General features: G+C 48.6%; 1 protein-coding gene across 2 annotated transcripts; it reads left to right on the top strand.

Annotated features, from left to right (window-relative positions):
* Positions 1-456: 456 nt before the first annotated feature.
* Positions 457-18,197, top strand: LCMT1 (leucine carboxyl methyltransferase 1). 2 transcript variants are annotated; one of them, XM_017733993.1, is made up of 10 exons: positions 457-570; positions 1,093-1,214; positions 3,256-3,332; positions 4,147-4,208; positions 11,329-11,431; positions 12,618-12,738; positions 13,477-13,578; positions 14,253-14,344; positions 15,540-15,637; positions 17,344-18,197. In XM_017733993.1, the coding sequence occupies exons 2-10, from the start codon at positions 1,188-1,190 to the stop codon at positions 17,364-17,366; spliced, it is 705 nt and encodes a 234-aa protein (XP_017589482.1). In that variant the 5' UTR covers positions 457-570; positions 1,093-1,187; the 3' UTR covers positions 17,367-18,197. The 2 variants fall into 2 exon arrangements, with proteins under 2 accessions (XP_017589482.1, XP_017589481.1); XM_017733992.1 differs by lacking the exons at positions 457-570; positions 3,256-3,332 and having other exon boundaries at positions 1,148-1,214.
* Positions 18,198-24,585: the final 6,388 nt, after the last annotated feature.

Raw genomic sequence — 24,585 nt, 5'->3', positions numbered from 1 at the left:
GTTTGGTTGGAGAGTTTTCCTCTTGGAATCGGTTGTAAAACTCGTGAGTTCTTTTAGGATAGAGTAACATTGTGCTAAACTGATGTGTAGAAGCTCTGGAGTAAGTGCAAACACCTTGTCATGTAACAGTGTGTCGAAGTAAAGCCTGATTTGTGTGTCTCAGGAGCTGGAGACAGACAATTCATCTTCTGGGTCCCCCAGGAGGGAATATTTGAGATTTGGGTCTTTGCTCACAAAATTTCATCCAGTAGTGCAGAGACCATTAAAAAGATGCTTGTTGAATATGGCAACAACTAAAATTTCTAACTAAACTTGATATAATCTTTTACTATAAATAGTTCCACACAGGGGACAGATTTTTAAACCATGTCTGCATGTGTGCACCCAGGCCAGAGGGACCTTTTCAGCCTGTGTATCTTTTAGGGTAAATTTTGGTGGCCTTATTTCATAATTCTCTCTTTACCCTGCTGCTGGACAGGTTTGCTGTAAGTGTTGGCTACTGGGAGGACCCTTACATCCAGTATTTTGTGAGACAAGCTAAAGAAAGGAAAGCACCTGAGATCAACAGAGGCAAGTTGGAATGGGAATGGGAGCACCTAACTGGTCCTGACAAAACCCCTGTACACTGGGTTTTAGGGAGGGGGGGGAAATACGTGAAAGAATGAGACAAGGTTTCTTCACAGCAACAATTCCATGCTGTATCTGATCTTTTAAATATCAATCTGTAAATCAAAAGTTTCTTCCATTGCTTTCTGTGTTCTGAATGGGCTGTCTCTGTGTGTCTCAGTGTGCAGAGATCTCCTCAAAACAGTCAGTAATGTTGGATTGGCCCAGGACAGTTGGGTCTCTGCAAGTGTAGAATTATTCTGCTCTGCTTGAGTTGAAACTTGACTAAAGCTTCTATTTACCCAGGGCTGAGTTTTATCAGTACATGAGATTTTCTTTGTAATTAAAAAAGAAAAACAAAGGCCCTTAGGTGTCTCAAAAAGAGGGCATTATTCTTTCTACATACTGCCTAAAGATCTTCATGAGTGCTAAACATTGAGTTTTACATGAAAATAACAACTCACCCAGGGTTTGTGTGTGTTGCAGGTTATTATGCTCGTGTGCACGGAGTCAGTTACCTGATCAAAGCTTTTCTAGAGAAGACAGAATGCAACTGTCAGATTGTTAATCTTGGGGCTGGCATGGACACCCTGTTCTGGAGACTGAAGGTAACGAGAGCTGCAGGGGACAGGCCTGGCTGAGGACACAGGGCTGTGGGGACCCGTGAGGGGCTGCTCTGAGCTCGTCCAGGCTGGCTCTGGCACACAGGGCAGGTGTGCAGGGACACAGCACAGCAGGAGCTCTCACAGAATCCCAAAAGAGCTGGGCTTGGAAGGGACCTTTGGAGCTCATCCAGTCCAACCCCTGCCCAGGCAGGGTCACCTGGAGCAGGTGACACAGGAACATGTCCAGGTGGGTTTGGGATGTCTCCAGAGAGGGAGACTCCACACCCTCCCTGGGCAGCTGTTCCAGTGTTCTGCCACCGTCATGGAAAGAAGTTCTTCCTCATGTTGAGGTGGAACTTGCTGTGTTTTAGTTTCTGGCCATTGCTCCTCATCCTGTCACTGAACAGAGTCTGGAACCATCCCCTGACAGCCCTGGGAGAGATTTGTATGGATTGATGGGATCCCCCTCAGCCTTCCCTTCTCCAGACTGACCAGGCCCAGCTCCCGCAGTCTCTGCTCATCACAGAGATGCTCCAGACCCGAAATCATCTCTGTGGCCTCTGCTGGACTCTCTCCAGCAGTTCCCTGTCTTTCTTGGAGATCAGAACTGGACCCTCCAGCTGTGCCTCACCAGGGCTGAGGGCAGGGGCAGGATCACTCCCTGACCAGTTGCCACACTTTTCCTACATCCTCTGGGATTCCAGTTGTGAGTTTGTTTATATAAATCATGGAATCACAGAGTGGTTTGGATCAGAAGGAACGTGGAAAATCATCCAGTGCCACCCCCTGCCCTGGGCAGGGACACCTTCCACTATCCCAGGTTGCTCCAAGCCCTGTCCAGCCTGGCCTTGGACACTTCCAGGGATGGGGCAGCCACAGCTTCTCTGGGCATCCTGTTGCATATATAGGTGTGTTTGTGTGTAATTCACAGAAATTCAGTTATTCAGGTGTTGTATGATGGCATCATTGTGGATGAACACACCTCTGAGTGAATTATCTTCTCATTAGCATTTCTGTTGGCAAATTTGGGTTCTGGAGGGAAGCCTGAGGAACATTTTGCTTGGTCACAATTCATTGTATTCCATCCGTGGAAGGGAGACAGTACTGATTTTTTTTTCTGAGATGTGAAGCTTTTCCCTTACCTGCATTCCTATGAAAGCTCTGTCAATACCATGTTTGGTAACAGTGATTTTAAAAGCTGCAATGGGGCCTGTAATTCCAGTTCTCTGTCCTTGTGGAGAGCAAGTGTGGTGTAATGAATGTACAGAAGCTGGGAGCCAGTTACTGGAGTGTTCAGTGTTCTGAGTTCTAGTTTCATCTCAGAAATCCATGGGTCGACAGCCAGAAAGAGCAGCAACATCCAACACAAAGGAATTGCTGCGCAGGGAGAGACTTGGCACAGCTTCTCCATCAGGCTGGGAAATGGTGCCAACATGGAATGAAGAGCTTTCCCCCTCTTTTGTAGTCCAGGCAGACTGGTCTGCTTGTGCTCTGGCTGTGGGCTGGAGGAGAACTGGAATGTGGTCACTGTCTGGGTGAACCTGTGCAAAGCATTCCTGGTTCTTTCCTTGGAAGGCTGTGCTGAAAGTCGTGGTAAATGCTGTGGTAGTTTCCTGTTGCTGTGCTCTCCCAGATCCTTGGTTGGAGAGTGTGTTTCAGTATCTGGTGTCTGCGATTAGAGTCCTTCTTCTCTCTGGAGACATCCCAAACCCACCTGGACACGTTCCTGTGTCACCTGCTCTGGGTGATCCTGCCTAGGCGGGGCTTGGACTGGATGACCTCCCTTCCAACCCCAGCTATCGTGGGATTCTGTGATTACATAAAATGTTAAATAATTTCTTTAATTCTTAGAGGACATTCTAATGACTCTCAGCCAGTTTTTGTTGAATTTTAGGGGGTTTTAATTTGTGGGACGTTGTTATACCACTATTAAAAATGCCAGTGTAACCCAAACCAGAACTGTTCAGGATTTGAGGTTCTGTCTTGTCCTGTGCCATGTGAAACTTGAGTGTCCCTAATTCTAGTGTCTTCCTCCAATTCCCAGGATGAAAATCTTCTCCCTAGAAAATATTTTGAAGTGGATTTTCCGATGATCGTTGCAAGAAAAATACATAATATCAAGTAAGTCTGAGGCCTGTGTTCAGCTGTGGGAGACTGACTGTAAGTCAGTGTCATTATTTCATCTCTCTGCTGAGAGACTCTTCATGTTCTGCGTTGTGAGGGAGGTGAGGCTCTGGCACAGGGTTCCCAGAGAAGCTGTGGCTGCCCCATAATCCCTGGAAGTGTCCCAGGCCAGGGTGGCCAGGGCTTGGAGCAGCTTGGAATAGTGGAAGGTGTCCCTGCCCATGGGAGGAGTGGCACTGGATGGGCTTTAAAGGTCCCTTCCAACCCAAACCATTCCAGGATTCAATATAGAATACAGGTTCATTGTGCAGGCAGGTGCCACATGTGACTCTGCAGCCACTGTTCCAGGTTGGAGAAGGTGATGTGTGAAAGTTTTAGGGAGCCAAGCAGAGCTTGCTCTGTGGCAGGGAAAATCTCCTGACCATTAGAGGTGATAAGTCTTCTCTTACTGTTGAAGACAGCACTGGCTTCCCAGATGTGCCTGTTCAGTTGGAGGCAGGATAGCTGCTGCTGTAGGGGAATATCCTGTTTGAATGAATCCATTAAGGCTTATTGAGGACACATTACGGAGTACCTGGATTTCTCTTGAAAGATTCCCTCAAAACTTATGAGTAATTTGGTAAAAAACTCAGCTCCAACTTCTACAACTTGCAAAGGTTTTCCTTTCCAGCAGAGGGCAGAGATATTCTCTTGGCTGCTTTTCACACACACACACGCACACACACACACATATATATGTTAAGAAAAAAGCTGTAAGCACACTGTTAAGCAGGCTTAACTGCTCTGAGATGCTTCTTCCTTCTTCCCACAGATCAAAACCTCCCCTGTCAAAACCAATTATGGAATCCCATTCAGGGGACTCTCTTCTAATAGGTGAGTCATCCTCAAACTCAGTCAGTGATGTACTGCAGCACTTTTAAAACTTTTCTGATCATTTTGTTCTGCTATGTGGGCAGGCTTTTAATGTTTGAAATGCTGTTTGGACAGAGAATTGGGAGGGAAAAGAGGCTTTTTTCTTCTCTTACAGACTCCTGCCCATTTGTTCCGTGTTGTGTTAGAAATGTCTTCTCTTTAAGTGGTTTTATTCTGGCAGAAAGTTGGGTTTTTTTCTTTTTCTCTCATATGTAGCTTGTTTTCTGTCACAGGAAAGGAAAAAGTGCTACAGAGAGCATAGATACTGGATTAAAATATCTGTTGAGTGTTTATCTGCTTTCTGTCTCATTAAGAGCACAAGTCTTTACACTCAGCAGAGTTTTCACAGCAGAAACACAGCCTACCCAGTCCAGGCTCAGGAGCCAGTGCTGTTTGTTACATTTTGGTATCAGAAGGATACTAATTTCAGGTGGTGTAATGTGGTTGTACTCTCTTAGTTTCTAACCTCATGGAACAGAAGGTTGTGGACTCCCCATCCCTGGAAGTGTCTAAGGTGGGGTTGGACAGGGCTTAGAGCACCCTGGGATAGTGGAAGGTGTCCCTGCCCAGGGCAGGGGGTGGGACTGGATGATCTCTAAGGTCCCCCCCAACCCAAGCATTCTATAATTGTATGTTTGTGTCAGGACTGCACTTGAAAACCTTTTTTACTTGTGGAAAACTCCCTGGGTTCCACTGAGTTCATGTTCTCCGTGCAGATGCTGAGCTGTAGTAGCTGCTTTGGACAATTTAGGAGGGGCAGTAATTACCTGCATCCACCATAGCAACTGCTGTGTGTGAGCAGGTGTGACCCTAACGCAGAGCCTGCAGTGTTTGGTGCTCCCTGCTGTGATCCCCTGTGGCCCCTTACATGAGCACAGTTCTAGCCCAGGCTCTGGGCACATTCTGCAGTTTTTTTTGCTGCACATGAGACGGTCTTCACTTCCCAACCCTGCAAATATCCTTTGAAGGGCAGAGTTCTCCCTTGTACCCTCAGGCCTCCAAAGATGAAAGCCTAGTGCCCCAGCTCAGAAAAAGGGCTCCTGGGGACGCTGGGCAGGCCCTCCTGGGGCATATCTGACGCCAGGGAGATCTGCTGCACAAGCACCATCCCAGAGGCACCCATTGGCTCTGTCCCAAGGGCTGGGTGGGGTTCGTGTTCCTGAAGAGCTGCAGTACATCTGGAACAGCAAAACACCTGCAGACTTATCAGCCTGCACTGTTGTAATCTAGGGCTATTAATAGCCAGTTCCCATAGCACTGGGATGTACTGGTGAGACTGGTTTCTCTGAAGCTGCTTCTCTGGTTCCTTCTCAGTGCTGGGTGTTAAAACCTCAGACTAACAACTTTGCTGTTCCCAGGCTGGTGTAGGCTCTGTTGCACCAAGATCTTTGGGATGTAGCAGCGTGTCCAGAACATGTAGAGGTGGTGGAAGTGTTGTGGAACTCCAGTTTGAACTGACCCCCAGTCACAGGTCAGATCCAGAGAGATCCCTGTGAACTCTGGTTTAAGGATCAATTAATGGAACTGCTTCATAGGGAAGTGCCACGAGAAGAGGTGCTGGAATAAGTAGATAAATCAAACAGATGAGCAGAGAGTTCTTACAGATCTAAAGGAACTTGACAATCAGTTTACTCAGCTACTGATTGGTCTGTGCCCTCTCATTTACAACTGTCTCCAGCTGCAAGGTTATGGCTGTGACTCGGATGGGCTCCAGGGGAAATCCAGGGAACCCCATGCCAGTAGGACTGATGTCTCTACTGAACAAATCATAGGAGCTCTAAGAGACAGACTTAGGAAAACACAGGAATAATAGGAGGTGTTGAGAAAGAGTCACTGTGGCTTTTGGAAAGGTAAGCTGTGCTTCGCAAATCTGTTGGAGTTCTTTTAAGTCAACATATCTGTTGGAAAAGGACATCAGTATAGTGCTTGGATTTCAAAAATGTGTTTTGACTGTGTCCCTTGCCAAAGTGTGCCAAAGAAGTGGCACAGTGGTTATGGGGAATGAATGGTTCTCATATGGATGAGGAGCTGGGATGGAGGGCGAGCATATGTTGTTAATTTTCATTATGGAGGAGATGGAGATCTGTGCTTAAGGATATGTTGTTGTTCAACACTAAGAAAAAATTGGGAAAATAGAGTGATTAGTAAGTGGCAGCTTGTTGGCAAATCCAAACTCTGAAGAGTGGTAAAGAACTGTAGAAGTATCTTGTGAAATTAGTGACTTGATGATGATTTCAATGTGGATTAATAGAAAGTGATGCACATGGGGGGAGAAAACAGTTTGTGCCTCACATGTAAATGATTATTGCTGCCTTCCTGCAGGATCTGAGTATTAGAATAACTAAATGGATGAAAGCATGAGCTCAGTAATGGTCCAGAAATACAAAGGAATTTTAAGCATTTTTGAGGAAAAGCTAGAAAACAACTTAGGTGCCAGTGTTGGTAGGTGTTTACGCTCTTTGACTTTTCCCTTTGGAGCTGCTGTTGGCCTCTGGAAGGCTGGGTATCATCCTAGGGAGACCTTAGGTCTGACCTGGCACAGCTGTTAGAACTGTGGAATATTCTGGGAGTACCACCTGGTACAGGGGTGTAGGGGGCACAGGGGAACAGCACTGCCAGGTAGGGAAATGCTGCTTGTTTTTGTGCAGATGTGGACCAGGATTTTAGAATCTTGGGGAGGAGGTTGTCCCTCCCTGTGCCTGCTTCCCCACATCAGTTCACACTCCTGTCTCTGGTATACCAGGAATGATTTGTTTAGATTGTTTGGAATTCTGGTTTTGAGTTGTGCTAATATGGGTTGCCATGATTCAGGTTCTCTCACTGCTTTTCTGCTCACCCTGAAAGTTCTCATGCCACAAAGCTGCTGCTAATACACAACTTCATTGGCTTCAGGGCAGCACGTGCTGGGCTGCCTGTGGCCGAAGCAGGGGCAGCATGGTGTGCACATCTGGTACAGAACTGGTGCCCAGGAATGCAGTGACATGAGCCCTGTCACTGAACAGCTCCGTGCTTTCCTGGGGAATGCTGGAGCTCCAGGGAAAGCAATGATGTCCCTGTGGCAATGCCCCAGCAGATTGTTTCCAAAGTTCAGTGGCACTATCTGATGGATGTTGCTCTTGCTGGGAGGTCAGTGCTGCACCTTTGTTACCTTGGCAAGTGCAAACTGCACCTCGTGAACTGTTGGCTTTGTGTGCCTCTCACGCCTTCTGCCCTGTCTAGGCCAGCTTGGGCACTTGGTTGTTTCAGCTTCCCTCCGTCCCCAGACTTTTTTGTGACCCAGTGTAGGTGTCAGGGGGACTTGCAGGCCTTGTGTGGGGCTGACCCTGTGCTTCCAGGACAAGATGAGTGTGGCAGGGCCCTGCTGGGCTGGTGTAGTGAAACCTGAGCTGGGGGAGAGCAGCATGCTCTCCTGCAGAACAGGCTGCAGGGGCTGCTGCTTTGTAAAGCTGCCAAAGATACCTTAGCATGAAAATCCTAATGAAATCAGTTTGAGTCAATAGTATCCTGCATGCTGTCTCTTGGAAAACCTCCAGGAAATTGTTGCACTAATGTGAGAAGAGAGTAAGAGAAGAAAGCTGAATTCTTGTGGCAGAGGAAGAGCTTGGTGTGCCTGGAGGCTGCCAATGCTGCCCCAGAAGCCGGTGTAGGGCAGCAGGGAGGGCCTGAGGCCACCCTCCAACAGAAGCAGTAACTTCTCCTAACATTTCTGTGGAGAAAAAATGCAATGTGGTGAGGTCAAAAGGTGACTATAAGTAGCTCCTGCTACTACTCAGTTACTACAAGCATGTCTTGTTCTATGGCTGTGAAATTTGAACCAGTTGTGTTGTTACCTCTGTGCCAGAAGTCATGGAAAATAAACATACAAGTGTGTGCCCAGAGGAAAGCATTCTCTGTTGATTATCCCTGGAGAGCTGAACCCTGTGCCTGGACCAGGAGGGCCTAGATGGGGTGGCCTGGGGTGGTGGGGCTCGTCTTTCTCCCCTTCTCTCTCCCCTCCCTTGTATTTCTCAAATTAAATCTGAGTTTGATGTTTCTAAAACCTTCATTTCAGCCAAGTACAGAGAGAATCTTTGTGCATGGCTGAGTATGCTGTGTGAGCATCACACAAATCCCCAGGACAGCTCTAGAGGAGATCATCCAACCAAACAACCTCACTAAAAAACAACACAAGGTGTTGGTGCCTGGGTAGGAATTAGTGCCTGGAATATGGGATTTTCAGTTGTTTAAGCCAGCAAATGTCACTGGCTGTGCCAGCATTAGGGCAGCTGGCCTGAGTCACAGCATTGCAGTAAGAATGAACAGAGGGGTTTTAACACACACTCCAAATCAATTCAGTTAAAACAAACTCTTGTTCCTCAGAAGAAATCAATGGGGGCCATGTGACTGTGCTGCCAAGCTGGAACTTGGTTTTTCTTTTCCAGCTGCCCTATGGATGGGCAGGAATTGGAAAATCCATTTGCAGCAGGCCTGCTCAGTCATGGGCAGCAGGTTGCTCACTTTGATACTTCGCAGAATATCCTGAGTGGGAAGGGACCCACAGGGAACATCCAGTCCAACCCTGGCCCTGCACAGCGCAGCCCCAAGAATCTCCAGCTCTGCAATAAAGCAGGAGTTGGTGCCAGAGCATATACCAGCAGTACAGCAGTTTTTGGGATGTTCGTGGATGGATTTCTGGCCTCCAGGCTGGGGACAGTGGGCGGGGCAGCAGGTCCCCCACAGCTGCCATTGCCCTGCAGTCAGTGAGTGTTTGCTCCCTAAGTGGCAGGTGATGGAGTGGTTGAAGTTTGCCTAGTTAAGTATGATCAGACTAAAACGGGGGAAATTTAGGTTAGGTATTGAGGAGAATTCCTTCCCTGTGAGGGTGGGGAGGCCCTGGCACAGGGTGCCCAGGGAAGCTGTGGCTGTCTCTGGATCCCTGCAAGTGTCCAAGGCCAGGTTGGACAGGGCTTGGGGCAGCCTGGGATAGTGGAAGGTGTCCCTGTCCGTGGCAGGGGATGGCACTGGATGGTCTCTAAGGTCCCTTCCCAGCCAAACCATTCCCTGATTCCGTGATAAAGATGCTCTGATCAGTGTGGTGTGGGCAAGGCACGTTTACTTCCACCTTGGAGTGTTTGTGCTCCTTCTCTTCTGGATCCCTTAAAACATTTTGTGGTTTATTTCTGGCTTTTATTTCTGTTCTTTATTCATGTACTTATGTGTCCAAGCCTCTGAAGCTGGACAGGGAGCTGGCATTAATTCCCTACTAATTGTGGTGGCTGACGCTCGCTGTGCCGTATCCATGGACAGAAACCAATCCCTATTTAAATACTTCCCTGTGTGTGGTGGGGTTTTTGGGTGGCTTTTTTTGATGCCATTATCATGGCCTTGATGTAATCACTTAAATAGAAGGGTGTGGGAAGTAGTAAAGCTATTACAGAACATGCACATGGAAAAAGCCTTGACTCAAAATGTTGAATCATTTGCTGCACAACTTTTTTTCTCTTTTCTTCCCTTGTAACTCTCTTTCTGAACTGTTCTGATTCCTGGATCTGCTCCCAAGTGTTGCTGGAATGGCAGCTATTGTCACTTGCTAGTGCCGCTTTCAGGGAGTTGGTAATTTGAAAACTAAACAGAGGTGCATCCTCTGGAATGTTCGATCACTGCTTGATGTAATCATTGGGAAAACCCACACTCGTCCCCAGTTTTTGTTCCCCTCTCCTGGAATGGAAGCCCCTTTCATCCTGCCTCTTCAGCCACTTGGCTTCTCTCCTCACTCAAGCTGTGCCAGGGGAGGCTCAGGTTGGACATTAGGAGGAATTTCTTCATGGAAAGGGTGGTCAGGCACTGGAAGGGGCTGCCCAGGGAGGTTTGGAGTCCCCATCCCTGGAGGTGTCCAAGGAAGGCCTGGATGTGGCAGTCAGTGCTCTGGGCTGGGGACAAGGTGGGAATGGGGCACAGCTGGACTTGGTGGTCTTGAGAATATTTTCCAGCCTCTGGGATTCTGTGACATCTGTTCCCATGTGATGCTGAGGAGCTGTGCCTGCAGCATATCCCCCAGGGAGCTGTGCCAGACCTGTTCCTGCAGCCACACACTGACCACCCCTTCCAGAGCCACTTTCAGCTCTGGCTATTTTTTCACTGGTTTATTATTTTACTGCTTGATCTGTCTCACTCCTGTGGTACAAGGGGGAAATGCTGGGCTCTTCTGTCCTGGTCCCTTTGCTCCAGAAAAGCTGAGGCATTCCAGAGCCATCCCTGTATTTGGCTCTCAGGGGATTTGATGGGGCACTTGGGAAGTGCCTCCTGTGGGCCCTGGGCTCCTCTGGGTGCATTCATTGGTGCTGGGTGTCAGAATTATTGATGGCAAGAGGCTCTGCTGTTGCTGCTTCCTCACAGCTGTGCCAGGATGGGCAGGGGCTCCTTGGACTCTGGGATTTGTCCCTCCTTCTTTCTGGGAAGCATCCACAGGAATTTGCTGCCTATTACATCCCAGGGGAATATCTGTTGCTCAGAATACCTTCTCCAATTTGACTCTTTCCTTAAATGCCACCACTAAATCACACCAAAAGGCTAGATGGTAACTTTTTTTTGGCCCCAATCTGTGTCTGCTCCCCATATTTATTATATAACTATATAATATAGTTAATTTATATAGCTATATCTGTTGTTAATATTTGAAATATTGTCACTCTTAGCTTAGTTTTTCAGAAATTGATCTACTTTTATGTAGTTCCTATGTACATACATTGGGCCATCTAAGAAGACTCTCCAAACAAAACAAAAATCCTGCCTTTAATCTTCACATTTTTCTTCTCTCTGCATTCCTGGCAGCCATGGTAACGGCTGGGATAACCTCTCTGCTTCAGCGTGGCTGCAGAGGGAGAGAGGAGGCTCGGTGCAGGGTCTGATGGTGATGGAGCACTGTAAAACACAAGTAGGAAGGGAATTAATGTTAGAAAAAGAAGAGTTTGCTGCTCATAGTTCGGTATAACAGGCCAATCTTTGGCTCCCAATTCATGTGTTCCTGTGTAGATTTTTTAGTTCATAACTCCAGCATCCCTCTCATTTGTAACATTAGCCTCTCCAAATTTTTGCCTTGCAGATTCCCACAGCCTGGACTCCAGTCGATATTCCATAGTAGGAGCAGATCTCCGTTTCTCATCAGATCTGGAGGAAAAGCTGAAGAAACATAGCTTGGATATACAGTAAGATCATAGGGTTTTAATTGTGTTTTTGGATTTTTTAATGAGGGCTTGTGGAAGTCCCTGTCCAAGGCCAGGCTGGACAGGCCTTGGAGCAGCCTGGGATAGTGGAAGGTGTCCCTGCCCAGGACAGGGGTGGCACTGGATGGGCTTTGAGGTCCCTTCCAAACCATACCAGGATTCTCTGATTTCAGAGTTTTATCTCTGTAATTATTTTCTGTGGCCTCTTGTTAAACCCCTGTTGTTCCCTAAACCTTTTGATGGGACTGCAATGGATCTGAATCCCACAGCTCCTTTGGGGTTTTATTGTTCAACATGAGGCTTTCAGGGGGCAGGAGTTGAGTTTTTGAGTGGATGATGGACAGACCTTTCAAATCTAAGCATTATAAATAGCAACGATCTGGCTGGGTGGGAGAGAGCATATGGGGAAAGCAGAATGCATCAAATTGCCATTTAATTCTTTACACTTCCATCCTCTGAAATGTTGCCTTGCTTGCCTACATTGCTGCTCCTTGTGGAATTTCTCCTGCTTCTAGTGACTTTTTTCCCCCTTTCATTCCAGCAATTAAGAGCAAACTCAATAATTGTGAAGAAAATCACTTGTGTAGATGTCTATTTTTGTTGTTTTGTGGATGGAGGGGGAAGAGGCAATGTGCAAACTATAGATTACATTTTGTTAGATAATAGTATGTGAAGATTGTTTTACAGATACTGAACAAATTTCTCTAATTAAAATTCTTCTTAGAACTTTTTTTAAAGAGGAAACTTTTTTTCAATTTGTAATTAGTTCCTGATTTCACTGATCTCTACAAGAGTGTGAACTGTGTGTACAGGGCACAATTGTCCTGCAGAGGGAATTTTAACACACCTCAGTTCATGCTGTCAGAGAGGACTTAGAGAATGCACATTGTTCTGTGCTCAGGGCTGACTTTGGGGAGATTGTTTCCTAAACTCTCTGGTTCGCAGCCACAGGAGTCTCCTGTGGTTAATTAATTCACAGCTGCCAGAAAGCCCAGTTTTAGTCAACGTGATGAAGAGATTTCATTCAGTCTTCAGTGTCTAGTTCATAAAAAATTGAGCTCTTTCAGAAATTCTGGGGACATGAAATGACTTGCTTGCTCACAATTCTTAGTAGCTTTTTCTTGTTCTTTTGCTGGAAGTCATGTTCTCCTTTGGTTTTGTTTTGCAGTTTGCCAACGCTGCTGGTGGCCGAGTGTGTGCTGGTTTACATGACCCCCCAGCAGTCTGCAAACCTGCTCAAGTGGGCAGCAAGCACCTTCCCCGTGGCCATGGTTATCAATTATGAGCAGGTAAAACCAAAAGGGCATTTTTAGACCTGCATTGTTGTAATAAAAATTGCTCTCGTATGTGGGAGTTATTGAGAAATAAGAGTGGGCCATGTCCTTTTGTAGAAACATCAGTTTCTGCTGAATTTCTGTAGTAATGTGTTTTAACTTGTAGCTTGGTTAGCTCATTGTAGAGAAAATACAGCTATTCTGAAAGACAATATGTTGAAGCAAAATGATTGAGACTTAATCCATATGTGGAAAAAACCATAGAATATTGATTTAGCTTAAGCAGAAGAAAAAGAAATGATGCTGAGTGCTGGCTCTGGGTGTATAACATTACATAATTACCTCTGTGTTCTTTGGCAAAGTGGAGCAAAAATCACATCAGTATGAACTCTGCGTCTCCCTGTGGAAGTCAAACACTGCCTCGGGGGAACTAGGTGGCTCCAGGAATTAGTAACAGGATCTTCCAAGCTGTAAATCACTGCTGGAGAGCTGAACCAAGTTGCTGACAGCTGAAAGCAGAGGCAGTTCTCCTGCCAGCCCCGGTGCCTGTGAGGCACTGACAGTGGCACTGTCCCCCTGCCGCTGGCACTGGGGCTGTGCTGCTGAGGAGAAGGTGGTGGTGGGGAATGAGAGCCAGGGCGAGGATGTGCCACTCACTGGTGTCCTGTACGTTTGTGACGTAGGCAGTCCAAGGGTTAAGCTGTTCCGTTGTGTTGGGAAGGGGGAACACTTTTGTCTCCTTCTCTACCTGAGGTGAACATGAGGGACCGCTTCGGGCAGATCATGATCGAGAACTTGCAGCGCCGGCAGTGCAACCTGGCTGGGGTGGAGCTCTGCAGCTCCCTGGACTCCCAGGTGAGGGGCATGGAACTCTGAGGGGCTGACACTGAGCTTTATTAACCTGGCTGTGAGTTCTGCCTCTTGAGTGTGCCCTGTGGGGCTCAGCAGTGACCGGGGGGGGGAGGCAGTTACTGAGCCCTTTGCTGGCTACGTTACCGTGGAATCAGGGCATGGTTTGGCTTGGTGCCACCCCCTGCCATGGGCAGGGACATCTTCCACCATCCCAGGATGTTCCACGCCCTGTCCACCCTGGCAGGAGCAGCCACAGCTTCTCTGGGCACCCTGTGCCAGGGCCTCCTCACCCTCCCAGGGAACAATTCCTTCCCAATATCCCATTGATCCCTGCCCTCTGGCACTGGGAAGCCATTCCCTGTGTCCTGTCCCTCCATCTCTTGTACACAGTCTCTCTCCATGTTTCTTGTTGGCTCGTTCAGGTCCTGGAAGGCCACAGATAGATCACCCCAGAGCTCCTCTTTGATAGCTGAATGTCAGTGGTTGCACAAAACTTCCTGGTCAGAGCCCAGCCCTGCCCTCTCTGCATGGATCAGCAGCACATGATTAGGGAAGAGTTTGGGAGCTCTTCAAAGGACAGGTCAAGCAGCTGCCCTGTGAAATCCTTAGGGGAAGAAGCTGTCCTCTGGTACTTTCCCTTGAATCCTGTGAAAGATGTGCTGCCCTTTGTTTTCCAGAGGGAACGACTGCTGTTAAATGGCTGGGAAAATGCCCGTGCCATCGATATGATGAAGGTGTACAGCTTCCTGCCACAGGCTGATGTCAAAAGGTACCACTTTTTGTCCCAAAAGTCATCTTCAGATGCCATTTCCAAGGTCCTTCCCATCCATGTGTAGCGTGGGATCATAACAGAGAGGAGGCTGCAGGCAGGTGCCGCCCAGGGAGACAACATTTCTGAGTCTGAAGCTCTGCAGAGCCTCCAGGATAATGCCTGGATTGATGATCCAGAGCGTTTACGCTGCCAGGAGCAGACTGGCGGTAGTGATGTCTTATTTGGGTGTGACATAAGGCATCTCATGGCAGAAATTTGCAGATAGAAGATGCCACAGAAATGCTGTGTTGGCTTTTTGCAGTCCCCAAGATGTTCCTTGTGAAGATTTTGGCTGGGGTTAAACCATGGCACATTGAAATTGTCTTCATGAGGGGGAGACTGCTGGGTCTGCAGAAATCAGAGCACAGAGGGGGGGACTAAAGGCTGTTTAACAGTCACTGATCTGCCTGGATTCTGTTAATATTTCTGCATTAATTGCTAAACACTGGGAAACTTTAAGGAGTAACTTCTTAGGGATATAATGTGAAATGTGAATTGCTATGAGTCATTCATAGTTGGAATTAGCTGAGCAAGTTACCTTGGTCAAAATATTCCATATGGGGGTTTCTCAAAGCCTGGAACTGAACAGGTGAGAGTGGAAATCAGAGGTGGTTTAAATAGGAACAGGGATGTGTGGTGGGACCATATGGCACTGGTGGAGACACAGAGCTCATGCTTTCTTTGTAGCATTTTTGGCTACCTTGGATCTGTTCAGCTCCTTGCACTTGTTCCACATGCCAGGAAATAGGTTATGTAAACTCTGTCGTCCAGTATTAGTGAGGCAAATAATGCTTTTTCTTTAGGAAAATCTTCACCAGAGAGCACTTCACGCCTGGGAGTGCATTTAGGAACTTTTGCCCCTCAGCCTCTTTAGATCCTCAGTAGCAGCCCTGGTATTTGTGAGGAGTTACATGGATGAGTCCTGGAATATGGAATTCCAGGGATGAGGAGTAGAAGGCACCCTGTGGGTCACTTGTTTCATACATTGACAAGGGCGAGAGCAGTGGTGGCATCATGGACAAATACCTACAGTTGTTCCCTGGAGAGGTGACTGCCTTTCTGGCCATAGTTTTCACTCTCATGGATTGAACAGTTCAGTAGAAATTCTGCTCAGAGTCCAGTTCAAATCCTGACTTTTATTTTATTCCTACAGAATAGAAGCCCTTGAATTCCTGGATGAAAAGGAACTGTTTGAACAACTGATGCAGCACTACTGCATCTGCTGGGCTTCAAAGGACAGCAGCAATCTGGGTAATGTTCCCCAGCAGCTGGGGGTGATCCTCACCATGGAAATCTCCTGTGGGAAGGCTGGGGTTGGGATGTTACACCCGGTGTACCACAGACCCCCCCTGCTGTTCCAGGACTGGGCTTTGCTGCTCCGTCCTTGGGGTGGGAGCACCTCCCAGGTGGATGTTTCTCCACAGCCTTTGGAGGGTTTATGGGCATCCAAGCGGGGAGTCTGGCCAGTACAGGGGAGTTGGAATTTTTCCACCAGAAGATGCCGTATGGGTTACTTTAAATAACTGCCTGCTTTATCCCATCAGTGCTAATTGAAAGGTTTACAAATCCCATGCATGGGAAGTGCCATATGGGCACACGGTATATGAAGGCACAGTGTCCTGACAACACAAAAATAAATTTGTATTACTTATCCCAGGCTTCTCTGCACTGTCCCCATTTGCAGCCATCTGACACTGAAGTTTTCCATGCTGCTTTCTCCCCGGGGAAAAAATTCCCTCTGAAATCAGCTCTTTCACATGTTCCTTTTCTTCTTAAAATTCTGTCTCTCCTAGACTGGAATTTCTGTGAGAGACTTGATTTAGGCTTTCTATAGTATTTGGATGTTGCTGCTGCTCAAGAAATGATAAAATGAGGGGAATTGTTGTTTGGGGGAAGGATGGATGGCCACAGCCTGTATTTGTCCAAATTAAAAAGACAACTCTGTTGCAGTCACAGTTTGTCTCTACTTCTGGCTGCAATTTCAGGGACTTCAGTCTTTCCAGAAAACCTTTGCCTGCCACTTATATAATTTCCTCCCCTTCATCCTCTCTGCCCTTTCCTTGCTCCTGACAGAGTATCCATGAACAGATTTTATTGACTGTTCCTTAGCAAACGGGTATAGATTTGGTCTCTTCAGCCTGGCTGAGCAGCAAAGCCTCTGAGAGAGCTGGTAAAAGGAGATCTTCAGATAAAAACTGGTAAAAGGAGTTCTTCAACACCCTGTTGCTGCTGCTGTGACAGGGCTGCTGCCTTGTTGTGCCCTCCTGAATCCTCCATACTTCTGAGCTCAAAAATCCATGTTTTCTATTGTATTTCTTCAGGCTGAGAAGTGGTGACTGTAATACACAACTTTTTTTTAGAGGAGCTAAGGCCCAAAAGTTCACCTGTTCTTAGCAGCTGCTATTTTGGGGATCTCAGCATTGTTCTTTGCTGTGATTAGAGAAAGGCTGAGGGCAGTTTGGGGTACTGAGATTAAGGGGTGCAGGGTATCTTAGAAGTTACAAAAGACAGTTATCTCAAAGGAGATAATGAAGTGTCCAATGGACATGGCATGGATATGCCTTAATCTAAGGCAGGGGAGTTTTATCCAGTGTGAATTTACTGCTCTCATTAATGGTGCTTTCCCCAGCTTTCTCTTCCTAATTTCATGGGCAAGCCCTGAGGTTCCTGAACATTCTGTGTTGTTCCTTCTGCCATGAATAATTCCAGTGCTCCTGCAGATTGGCTTCATCAAATTAATTGCTGCATCACAATCAAAAAATGGTTTAAAAAGTACAGCCCAACCTGTTTCCTGCTTTCCTCACACCAAATCCTTTATGTCTCAGTTTAAAAAAAATGAAATAACTCTCAAAGCATCTTTCTTCCTGTATATAACTGACCTGGTTGCAGTGAAGGGCAGGTAGGGTGAGAATAAACCCTTGTTTCTCCCCCCCAAATCCCTCTTTCTCTTCACACAGGTCTGGCAAACATTGACTTCTGAGGGCTGCAGGGAGGGGAGCCTTGGGGAGCCCCCGTGACTGCCTTGGCTCAGGCCAGGACATGGAAAGGATGGGATTTGCACGTGCCAACCCCGGGCTGTGGCTGGGACAGCTCCTGGTGCTGCTGGGGACAGGCCTGGTGCCCTTGGGTGGTTTCAAGGAACATTTTCTGTGAGCAAGACTTGCCTCCCATTCCCAGCTATCTAACGGGGGACTTTGACAAGGTGTCAGTGATTCCTGTTTAAAGCTTGCCTTCCTTAGTTTAAAACTGAAAGTAAAGTGTACATGGATTCTTTGATTTCCCTCTTCTGTGTTTTTGTGGATGTGTAACACGTGTTTGTGACAGGAAGCTGGGAAAGCAGCGCTGGGCAGCTGCAGCAGAGGGTGCCTGCACTGTGCATGGCTGAGCAGGAGGGGAATTCTGGGCATTTTCATTCTGTTCAGGTCTAATTTTGATGAAGTGTCACCGTGTTGGCTTCTCCAGGCTTCACTGTTGTGCAAGGCTGCCACTGTGCTGGGTGTTCTTGGAGGGGAAGGGTAAAGGAGAAGGAGGGCCCTGGCTGTGTTCAGTGATGTACAAGAAACTGGAAAGCAGACTCGATTTAACTGGGAAGGGCTTAGCTTGTGGTTTCAGCACTGGGATGGTGAAGAAAGAAATTAATCTCAATTTGCACTGCTTCTGGTAGTATCTTTACACCAGTTCCTCCTTCTCTCTTTCCCCTTAAAAGAAGCAAAACAAAATCCCAACAGCAATGAAAACCCTTGTCCTGTTGTTTGAAATTGAATCTTGCAACCTTCCTATGAGAAAAATAATAAATGTTTAGTATTTATAATTTGTCTCCTGTCTTACTTGTTAGAAATGACTGATTTCTATCTGGTTTAGTGACATTCCTCTCACCAAATGTCTCACCAGGAGTATTTTTTTAAGGCAGCTGGCAGGCCCAGGAAGGCTGTGACTGCCCCTGGATCCCTGGAAATGTCCAAGGCCAGGTTGGACAGGGCTTGGAGCACTGGGATAGTGGAAGGTGTCCCTGCCCATGGCAGGGGTGGCACTGGATGGGCTTTGGGGTCCCTTCAACCCAAACCATTCTGTGATGCTGTGAAATCACCTTTCCTTCAGGGATTAAAAATGAACTCAAACCCCACCACCTAACCACAGCCCTACAACCCCTCTGCACTGCAGGAGCCTTCCTGAGCTGTCACTAGTGCCCAGTGGCCGCAAGACTCATGCTCATTTCTTCATTAAGTGAAGGATTCAGAGTTGCATAAAAGCCCATCTCTACTGTCAATTTAATTTTGGCCAGACACCCTTTGGGACCACATTCCCTGAGCCTCCAGTAGCATCTTTCTGAGTGGGAGCCAAGCTGGAGTCGTACCTGCCCTGGAACATCCAAATGTGTTCCCTTGGAGCTGGTCCCACCTGGGAAACACCCCCTGAGCTGCTGCATTTTCATCTCAGCAGGTTTGAGCACGGCTCATTGTGGAGATGTCCTGGGCTCCATCAGTCTTTTGTGTCTTTTTTGTCATAATTTAATCCCTTTGTGTTTGGGAATAATGTCTCTGCTAGCATGAGGCAGATACTGGTGCTCATCAGTTCTATTTTGGGTGCCTGTATAATTTGCTCACCCAAGGGGAGCCCTGGAGAATGCGGCCCCGGAGCGGAGCTGCTGCCGTGGGATGAATGGTACCACAGTGTTCAGCATCCAGCTGGGAGAAGGGAAATCACTCCTGCAAAAACTCTTCCAGAGCCTCTCCTCGCTGTTGCTGACAGTGGTGAGGAAATTGGGTCACCGTGTGCTCCTGGGTTAGAGCAGGATCAAAGGAACTGGGATCGCTGGGAGCTCGTGGGGGGAGGATGGGGGTGGGCAGCCCAGTGCTCAGGGTTGTGCTAACTGAGATAGATAAATAAATCTTTCACCTCTCTCCAGGGAACATTTGGATGTGGAGGGTGCTGCTGGAGCAGCGCTGCTTTGCTGGGAAGCTGCTGGCTCAGGAAGGTTTTCCAGGCAGGAGAGGTGGCCTCTGCCTTCTGCTGCTGCTTCCTGTGGGATGTGTGACTCTGGTATTGGCCAGGGCTCCCCAGAGCTGCCCCTGGATCTCTGCCTCTCCCTCCTGCTCCAGCCGGGCCTTTTTCCTGGGGGATTGGTACTGGTGGGGCAACAGAATTCATCCCGAATAGTCATACAATGGTTTAGACTGGAAGGAGCCTTTAAAGCTCATCCCCACCCCTGCCATGGGCAGGGACACCTTCCACTATCCCAGGTTGCTCCAAGCCCCATCCAGCCTGGCCTTGGACACTGCCAGGGGGATCCAGGGACAGCCACAGCTGCTCTGGGCACCCTGTGCCAGGGCCTCCCCACCCTCACAGGGAAGGATTTTTTCCTAACATCTTACCTGAATCTCTCCTCTTTCAATTTAAAACTGTTCCCCCTTGTCCTGTCACTATCTGCCCGTGTAAAAAGTTGCTCTCCCTGTTTTTTATGAGCTCCCTTTAGGCCCCAGAAGGGACTCCACCTCCCTGGAGCCTTCTCTTCTCCAGGTGAACACCCCCAGCTCTCCCAGCCTGGCTCCAGAGCAGAGGGGCTCCAGCCTTTGGAGTATCTCCATGGCCTCCTCTTTGAAGGGCGAAAAAAAAACCTGTTTAAGCTAAAAGGTACTTAACTAGGAAAGTCTCCTCTTTCCTACTGAATGTCATTTCTACATGTGTGGATGTGGTAACAGCAGGAGATGTCATCAAGAGGAAAAGTTCTTCTGAATGTCTCCAGTGATGGGGAGCCTGAGATGTTGTTCCTTGCTGTGTTGCTTTAGTTGGGACATTGGGAAAATTTCTCCATGGAAAGGGCTGTCCAGGCCTGGCAGAGCTGCCCAGGGCAGGGGTGGAGTCCCCATCCCTGGAGGGATTGAAAAGCCATGTAGATGTGGCACCTGGGACCATGCTCAGTGGTGGCCTGTGTCTGGTCGTGGCCAGGGGCTGTGTCTGGTCACTGTCCTGTCCCTGGGTGCTCCCAGCCCTCTCTGCTCCCCCAGGCTGGGAATGGGAAGTTTTGCTCAGGAGGAGGCTGGGTCCCGTTTCCATGGCAAAGCAAGGCACTCTCCAGTGGTCCCTGCCTGAGCTGCTGTCACCGTTCCACCGGGAGCCAGGAAATCCTCCTGGCTGTCCATGCTCGGTCCGGGCTGTTGATCCTTGCTTTGGGTGATGGCCCTTCCCTGCATCTGTGTTCCAGCCATGTTACCCAGCCCTGAACATTGCCTGCTCACTCTTAAAGCATGAATAAAAGAAGTTCCCTTCCAGGAAATCAAATTATTTCATTCCTGACAGGGCTTGCCCAGCTTTAGGAACTGAATGAAAAGCAGTGGTTGGCTCAGTGCACAGTGTTTCAGAGTTAGCAGCTCCCCATTTCAAGTTTACACAATTTTTCAGGTCTCTGGGCTGCTGGGGCACAGGAAAATGTGGTTATTGAGGATGGGAATGTGGGTGGGCTGACAGGACAGTCAGGGAGCCAGGGGCCAGGTCATTGCAGGGAAGATGTGCAGGGGTGTGTGTGACCAGGAGCATCCATCCCTTCCGTGGGAGCTTGGTGGATTTTAATACTAAATACCAGAATTAAGAATGGGAAATACCAGAATTAAGGTCTAAATGGCTTCATCCTGCTTGGATGGTTATTTTTCCCCCTCAAACACCAGTCTGTGCATGCAGAACTGACACAAATCCATCCCTGTTTTCCAGCAGGCAATGCTGTCTGCATCAAGGATCCCTGGAAATTTCCATCTGCACTGAGGCACCACAGCAGCAACTGGAAGGAAAACTCTTACACAACGTGGGCTCTGTGAAGGGGCAGAGGTCACCTCACCTGTGCCACAGCTATGAGCTGCAAATCATTCTGCAAGTTCTCTTTCAGCCCCAGTTGTGTAATCCTGAGGACTCTCAGTCTCCGAGATAAATATGGAAAGATAAGGCAGTGTCAGAGGAGCTGCTTTGCTTCTTTATGGCTCCTTAAGAGAGCTGACCCTGATGCTGGATTTGCTGGGGTCTTTCCTTGCAGCACCACGCTGTGCAGCACAGAATACTTTGTAATAACTTTTTTATAGCTATCCAGTCAGAATTCTGGTCTTTAAAATGTACCAGCACTGATTCACAGAGAGCACTTGAAGCATTTCAAGAGCATGGAGTGACAGGACAAAGGGGAACGGTTTCAAACTGACACAGAGGAGGTTTAGGTTAGATTTTAGGAGGGAATTCTTCCCTGTGAGGGTGGTGAGGCCTGGGCACAGGTGGGCTTTAACCCAAACCAGTCTGGAGTTCTGTGATTAAGTGTTAACAGTACTTGATGATTCTTTAGTGTCTCTTAAGTGTTTTTTGGAGTTTGGGTGGTTTGGGTTTAGAATCCCAGAATGATTTGGGTTGGAAGGGACCTTAAAGATCATCCAATCCTCAAATCTGCTTTTCTACACAGACCCTCATTTGGGTGCTTTGGTTTGTATAGAAAAGCAAATGAAAGGTGGCAGATCTGCTCGGTGAAGGAGGAGAAGAATGAAACACAGGGGGTGGATAAAGTAGGGGTATTCTGGCTTTCCTGCCCAGATAGATGAACATGGGAAACGTTCTCTGTGATTCCTAAAAAGGATTTTTGGAAGCCTTGGCTTGTTTGGTGCCACCACTTCCTGTACTAATTGACACAGTTGCTATTGTCACTTATTTAACAAATCGGTGCAAGCCCAAACAAGGACAAAAATAAGTGTCTGCTGATATGAACAGATTTATCTGTTCTCATCCCCACGCCTTTTCCCACGGGCAGACTTTCCGTGTATCTTATTGAGCAAACCTTGGTGCCAAGGATTCCATCTCCTCCGTGAGGGGCAAAGGCTGCTCAGAGCAGGGCTCTTGTCTTTGCATGTTCGTGGCACCTCTGAACACAAGGTAGGTGCTGAGGCTGAAGCTCCCACCAAAGGAAAACCCTTCCCTCGAGGCTGTGCTTTTTTTTGTCCTGTTTCAGGCCTGTGCTCAGCAATAATTAATTCCTTTGTTGCCTGAATGTGGAGCATTTCCTCTGCAAGGCTCAGGCAAACATCCCCACTCCCTCAGGAGTGGTAAATGTTTAAAAGCCAAGGACAGGGGGTTAATCCTTGCGTTTGGGCTGTGACCTTGCCGTGCTCTGAAGCCACCACTGTTGGGAGACAGAGCATGGACACGGTGGCACCGCCCTCAGCAGCGTTCCTGAGCCAGCTGTGTGGCAGCAGCACCCTGGATCGGCCACTTTGCTGCCTTTTCCCTGGCAAGGGAGGTGTCCTGGTGCTCCTGGGACTTGTCCATGCTGCTGGTGCCGCTGAGGATGTGGGATCTGGGATGTGGGATCTGGGACAGCTCAGCTCCTGTCAGCACCAGCAGCGCCTGTGCGGCGCCGTGGGAGCTGCTGGAAGGAAGGACCAGCTGAAATCTGGATATGTGTTACATTAATCTCTCATAATAAGTACCCCAAAATAAACGAAATCTGGATTCCTTCTGCCCAAGTTAAAATTCTTCCCAAAGGAAGACTCGGCTGGTCGTGCTGGGAGCCGTGGGGACGGATGGATTCCATGGACCTGCTGGAAGCTGGCCCTGGGAGATGGTGCTCTGTGAGCTGACAGGATTGAATCGGGCATTTCCCTGTCCCACAGGTCCATGCAGGGGGTTCATGGGGGCCCCAAAGACCAGGCAAACCCAGCTCTCACTCTCCACATCCCAGTGATTTCTATAAGCTGATGCCAAGACCCCTTGGCTGTAGGAAGCAAGCTGTTGGGAGGGGAAATGGGTTGATGGAGCTCATTTAGAGGTGCCTGGACTGGGATTCTCCTGCCTGACCCTTGTATGTGGTATGGCCACAGGGACAGGCAAGTGGAAATTTCCTTCCCATCCCCAGTGCCTTGTGACAACACCATAAACCACCGTGGCGTTCTTTACCCTGCTTACAAGAGAGAAAAGTCCCTATGAACCCCAATCCTTAATCACCCACCACAAACACGGGGCTGCAGGAGGTTGCTCAAGGCTGCAGGGCCCATCCCTGGAGGGCTGGGCTGATCCCTGCCTGGACTGTGGGCACATCCCTGCTGCTGCAGGGAGGGAGCTGCACTGGGATCACCTGGGCAGTGGCGGCCGTGCCCATCACTGGGTATGTGTTACATTCATCCCTCGTAATAAATACTCCAAAGATCAGTTGAACCTGGGTTCCTTCAGCCCGAGTTAAAACTCCTCCCAATGGAACCCTCGTCTGGTCGTGCTGGGAGCTGTGGGTTGTGAGATGCTGGTACCTGGGGCTCCCCCTTATTCCCTCTGCCCTGCCTGAATCTGGCATTCCAGGCAGCAATCCTTGCTGAGATGAGGAGGATTTAGACAGGGTTTAATCAATGTCTGATCAATGGCAGCTTTTGGAGTAGCTGCTGGATCCCTTGGCCCTTTTGCCCACATCTTTATTTGAGAGCAGTGCAAGAGGGATATGAACCCCCAGCTTTGGGAGCTCTGGGCAGGATGTAGGCTGAGGTTTAGAGGAACTTTGAATGATGGTCTTCATTGACAGGGTGGGGAGGGCCTGGCACAGGTTGCCCAGACAAGCTGTGCCTGCCCCTGGATCCCTGGAAGTGTCCAAGGCCAGGCTGGACGGGGCTTGGAGCACCCTGGGATAGTGGAAGATGTCCCTACCCATGGCAGGGGGTGGCACTGGATGGTCCAGTTTCTTAGGGGTCCCTTCCCACTTGAACCAGTCTGAGATTCTGGGAGAGCAGCATCAACTGTTTCCCAGGGTGCTGCCCCTCGGCAGCTCAAACAGGCACAGAGGCCCCAGGGCTGAGCACAGGTGCCACACTCTGGGTCTCTGCATGGCAGAAACCACATCCTGAATCTTGGCAGAACCCATTAAAACTGCACCATCAACAGCAACGAAAAACCCAGGAAGAAACCCCAAGCTTTGAACCAAGGCTTGGCAGTGATAACGAGCTTTGATATCCCTGGGGGCCGGCCCAACAGCTTTTATGACCCCTTTTTTTTCTTAGCAATGCAAATCCGATCTGTATTTAGAGCCTCCCATCCAGAGCTGCCTCTTCAAACAGTCACGGGGAGCCTGGCAGCCTCCTGGGGTCCCTGTCCCTGCACTGGGAGCCCTGGGCCCTGCACATCCAGGCTCTGCCTTCCAGCACCCCCAGCTGTGCCCCTGGCGTGGCTCCCCGGGCCCTGCCGTGCTCCAGCTGCCC

The sequence above is a fragment of the Corvus brachyrhynchos genome, unplaced genomic scaffold (genome assembly GCF_000691975.1).
Source record: "Corvus brachyrhynchos isolate BGI_N302 unplaced genomic scaffold, ASM69197v1 scaffold5, whole genome shotgun sequence".
Taxonomy (NCBI): Eukaryota; Metazoa; Chordata; class Aves; order Passeriformes; family Corvidae; genus Corvus; species Corvus brachyrhynchos.
This window is presented reverse-complemented; position numbering and strand designations above follow the sequence as displayed.

Excerpts from the sequence above, each read along its gene's own strand:
- LCMT1 (XM_017733993.1), top strand. The coding sequence starts at position 1,188 with ATGGACACCCTGTTCTGGAGACTGAAG. Across the intron at positions 12,739-13,476 it reads TGGTTATCAATTATGAGCAG|GTGAACATGAGGGACCGCTT; the intron begins GTAAAACCAAAA and ends TCTCTACCTGAG. Across the intron at positions 14,345-15,539 it reads CCACAGGCTGATGTCAAAAG|AATAGAAGCCCTTGAATTCC; the intron begins GTACCACTTTTT and ends TTATTCCTACAG.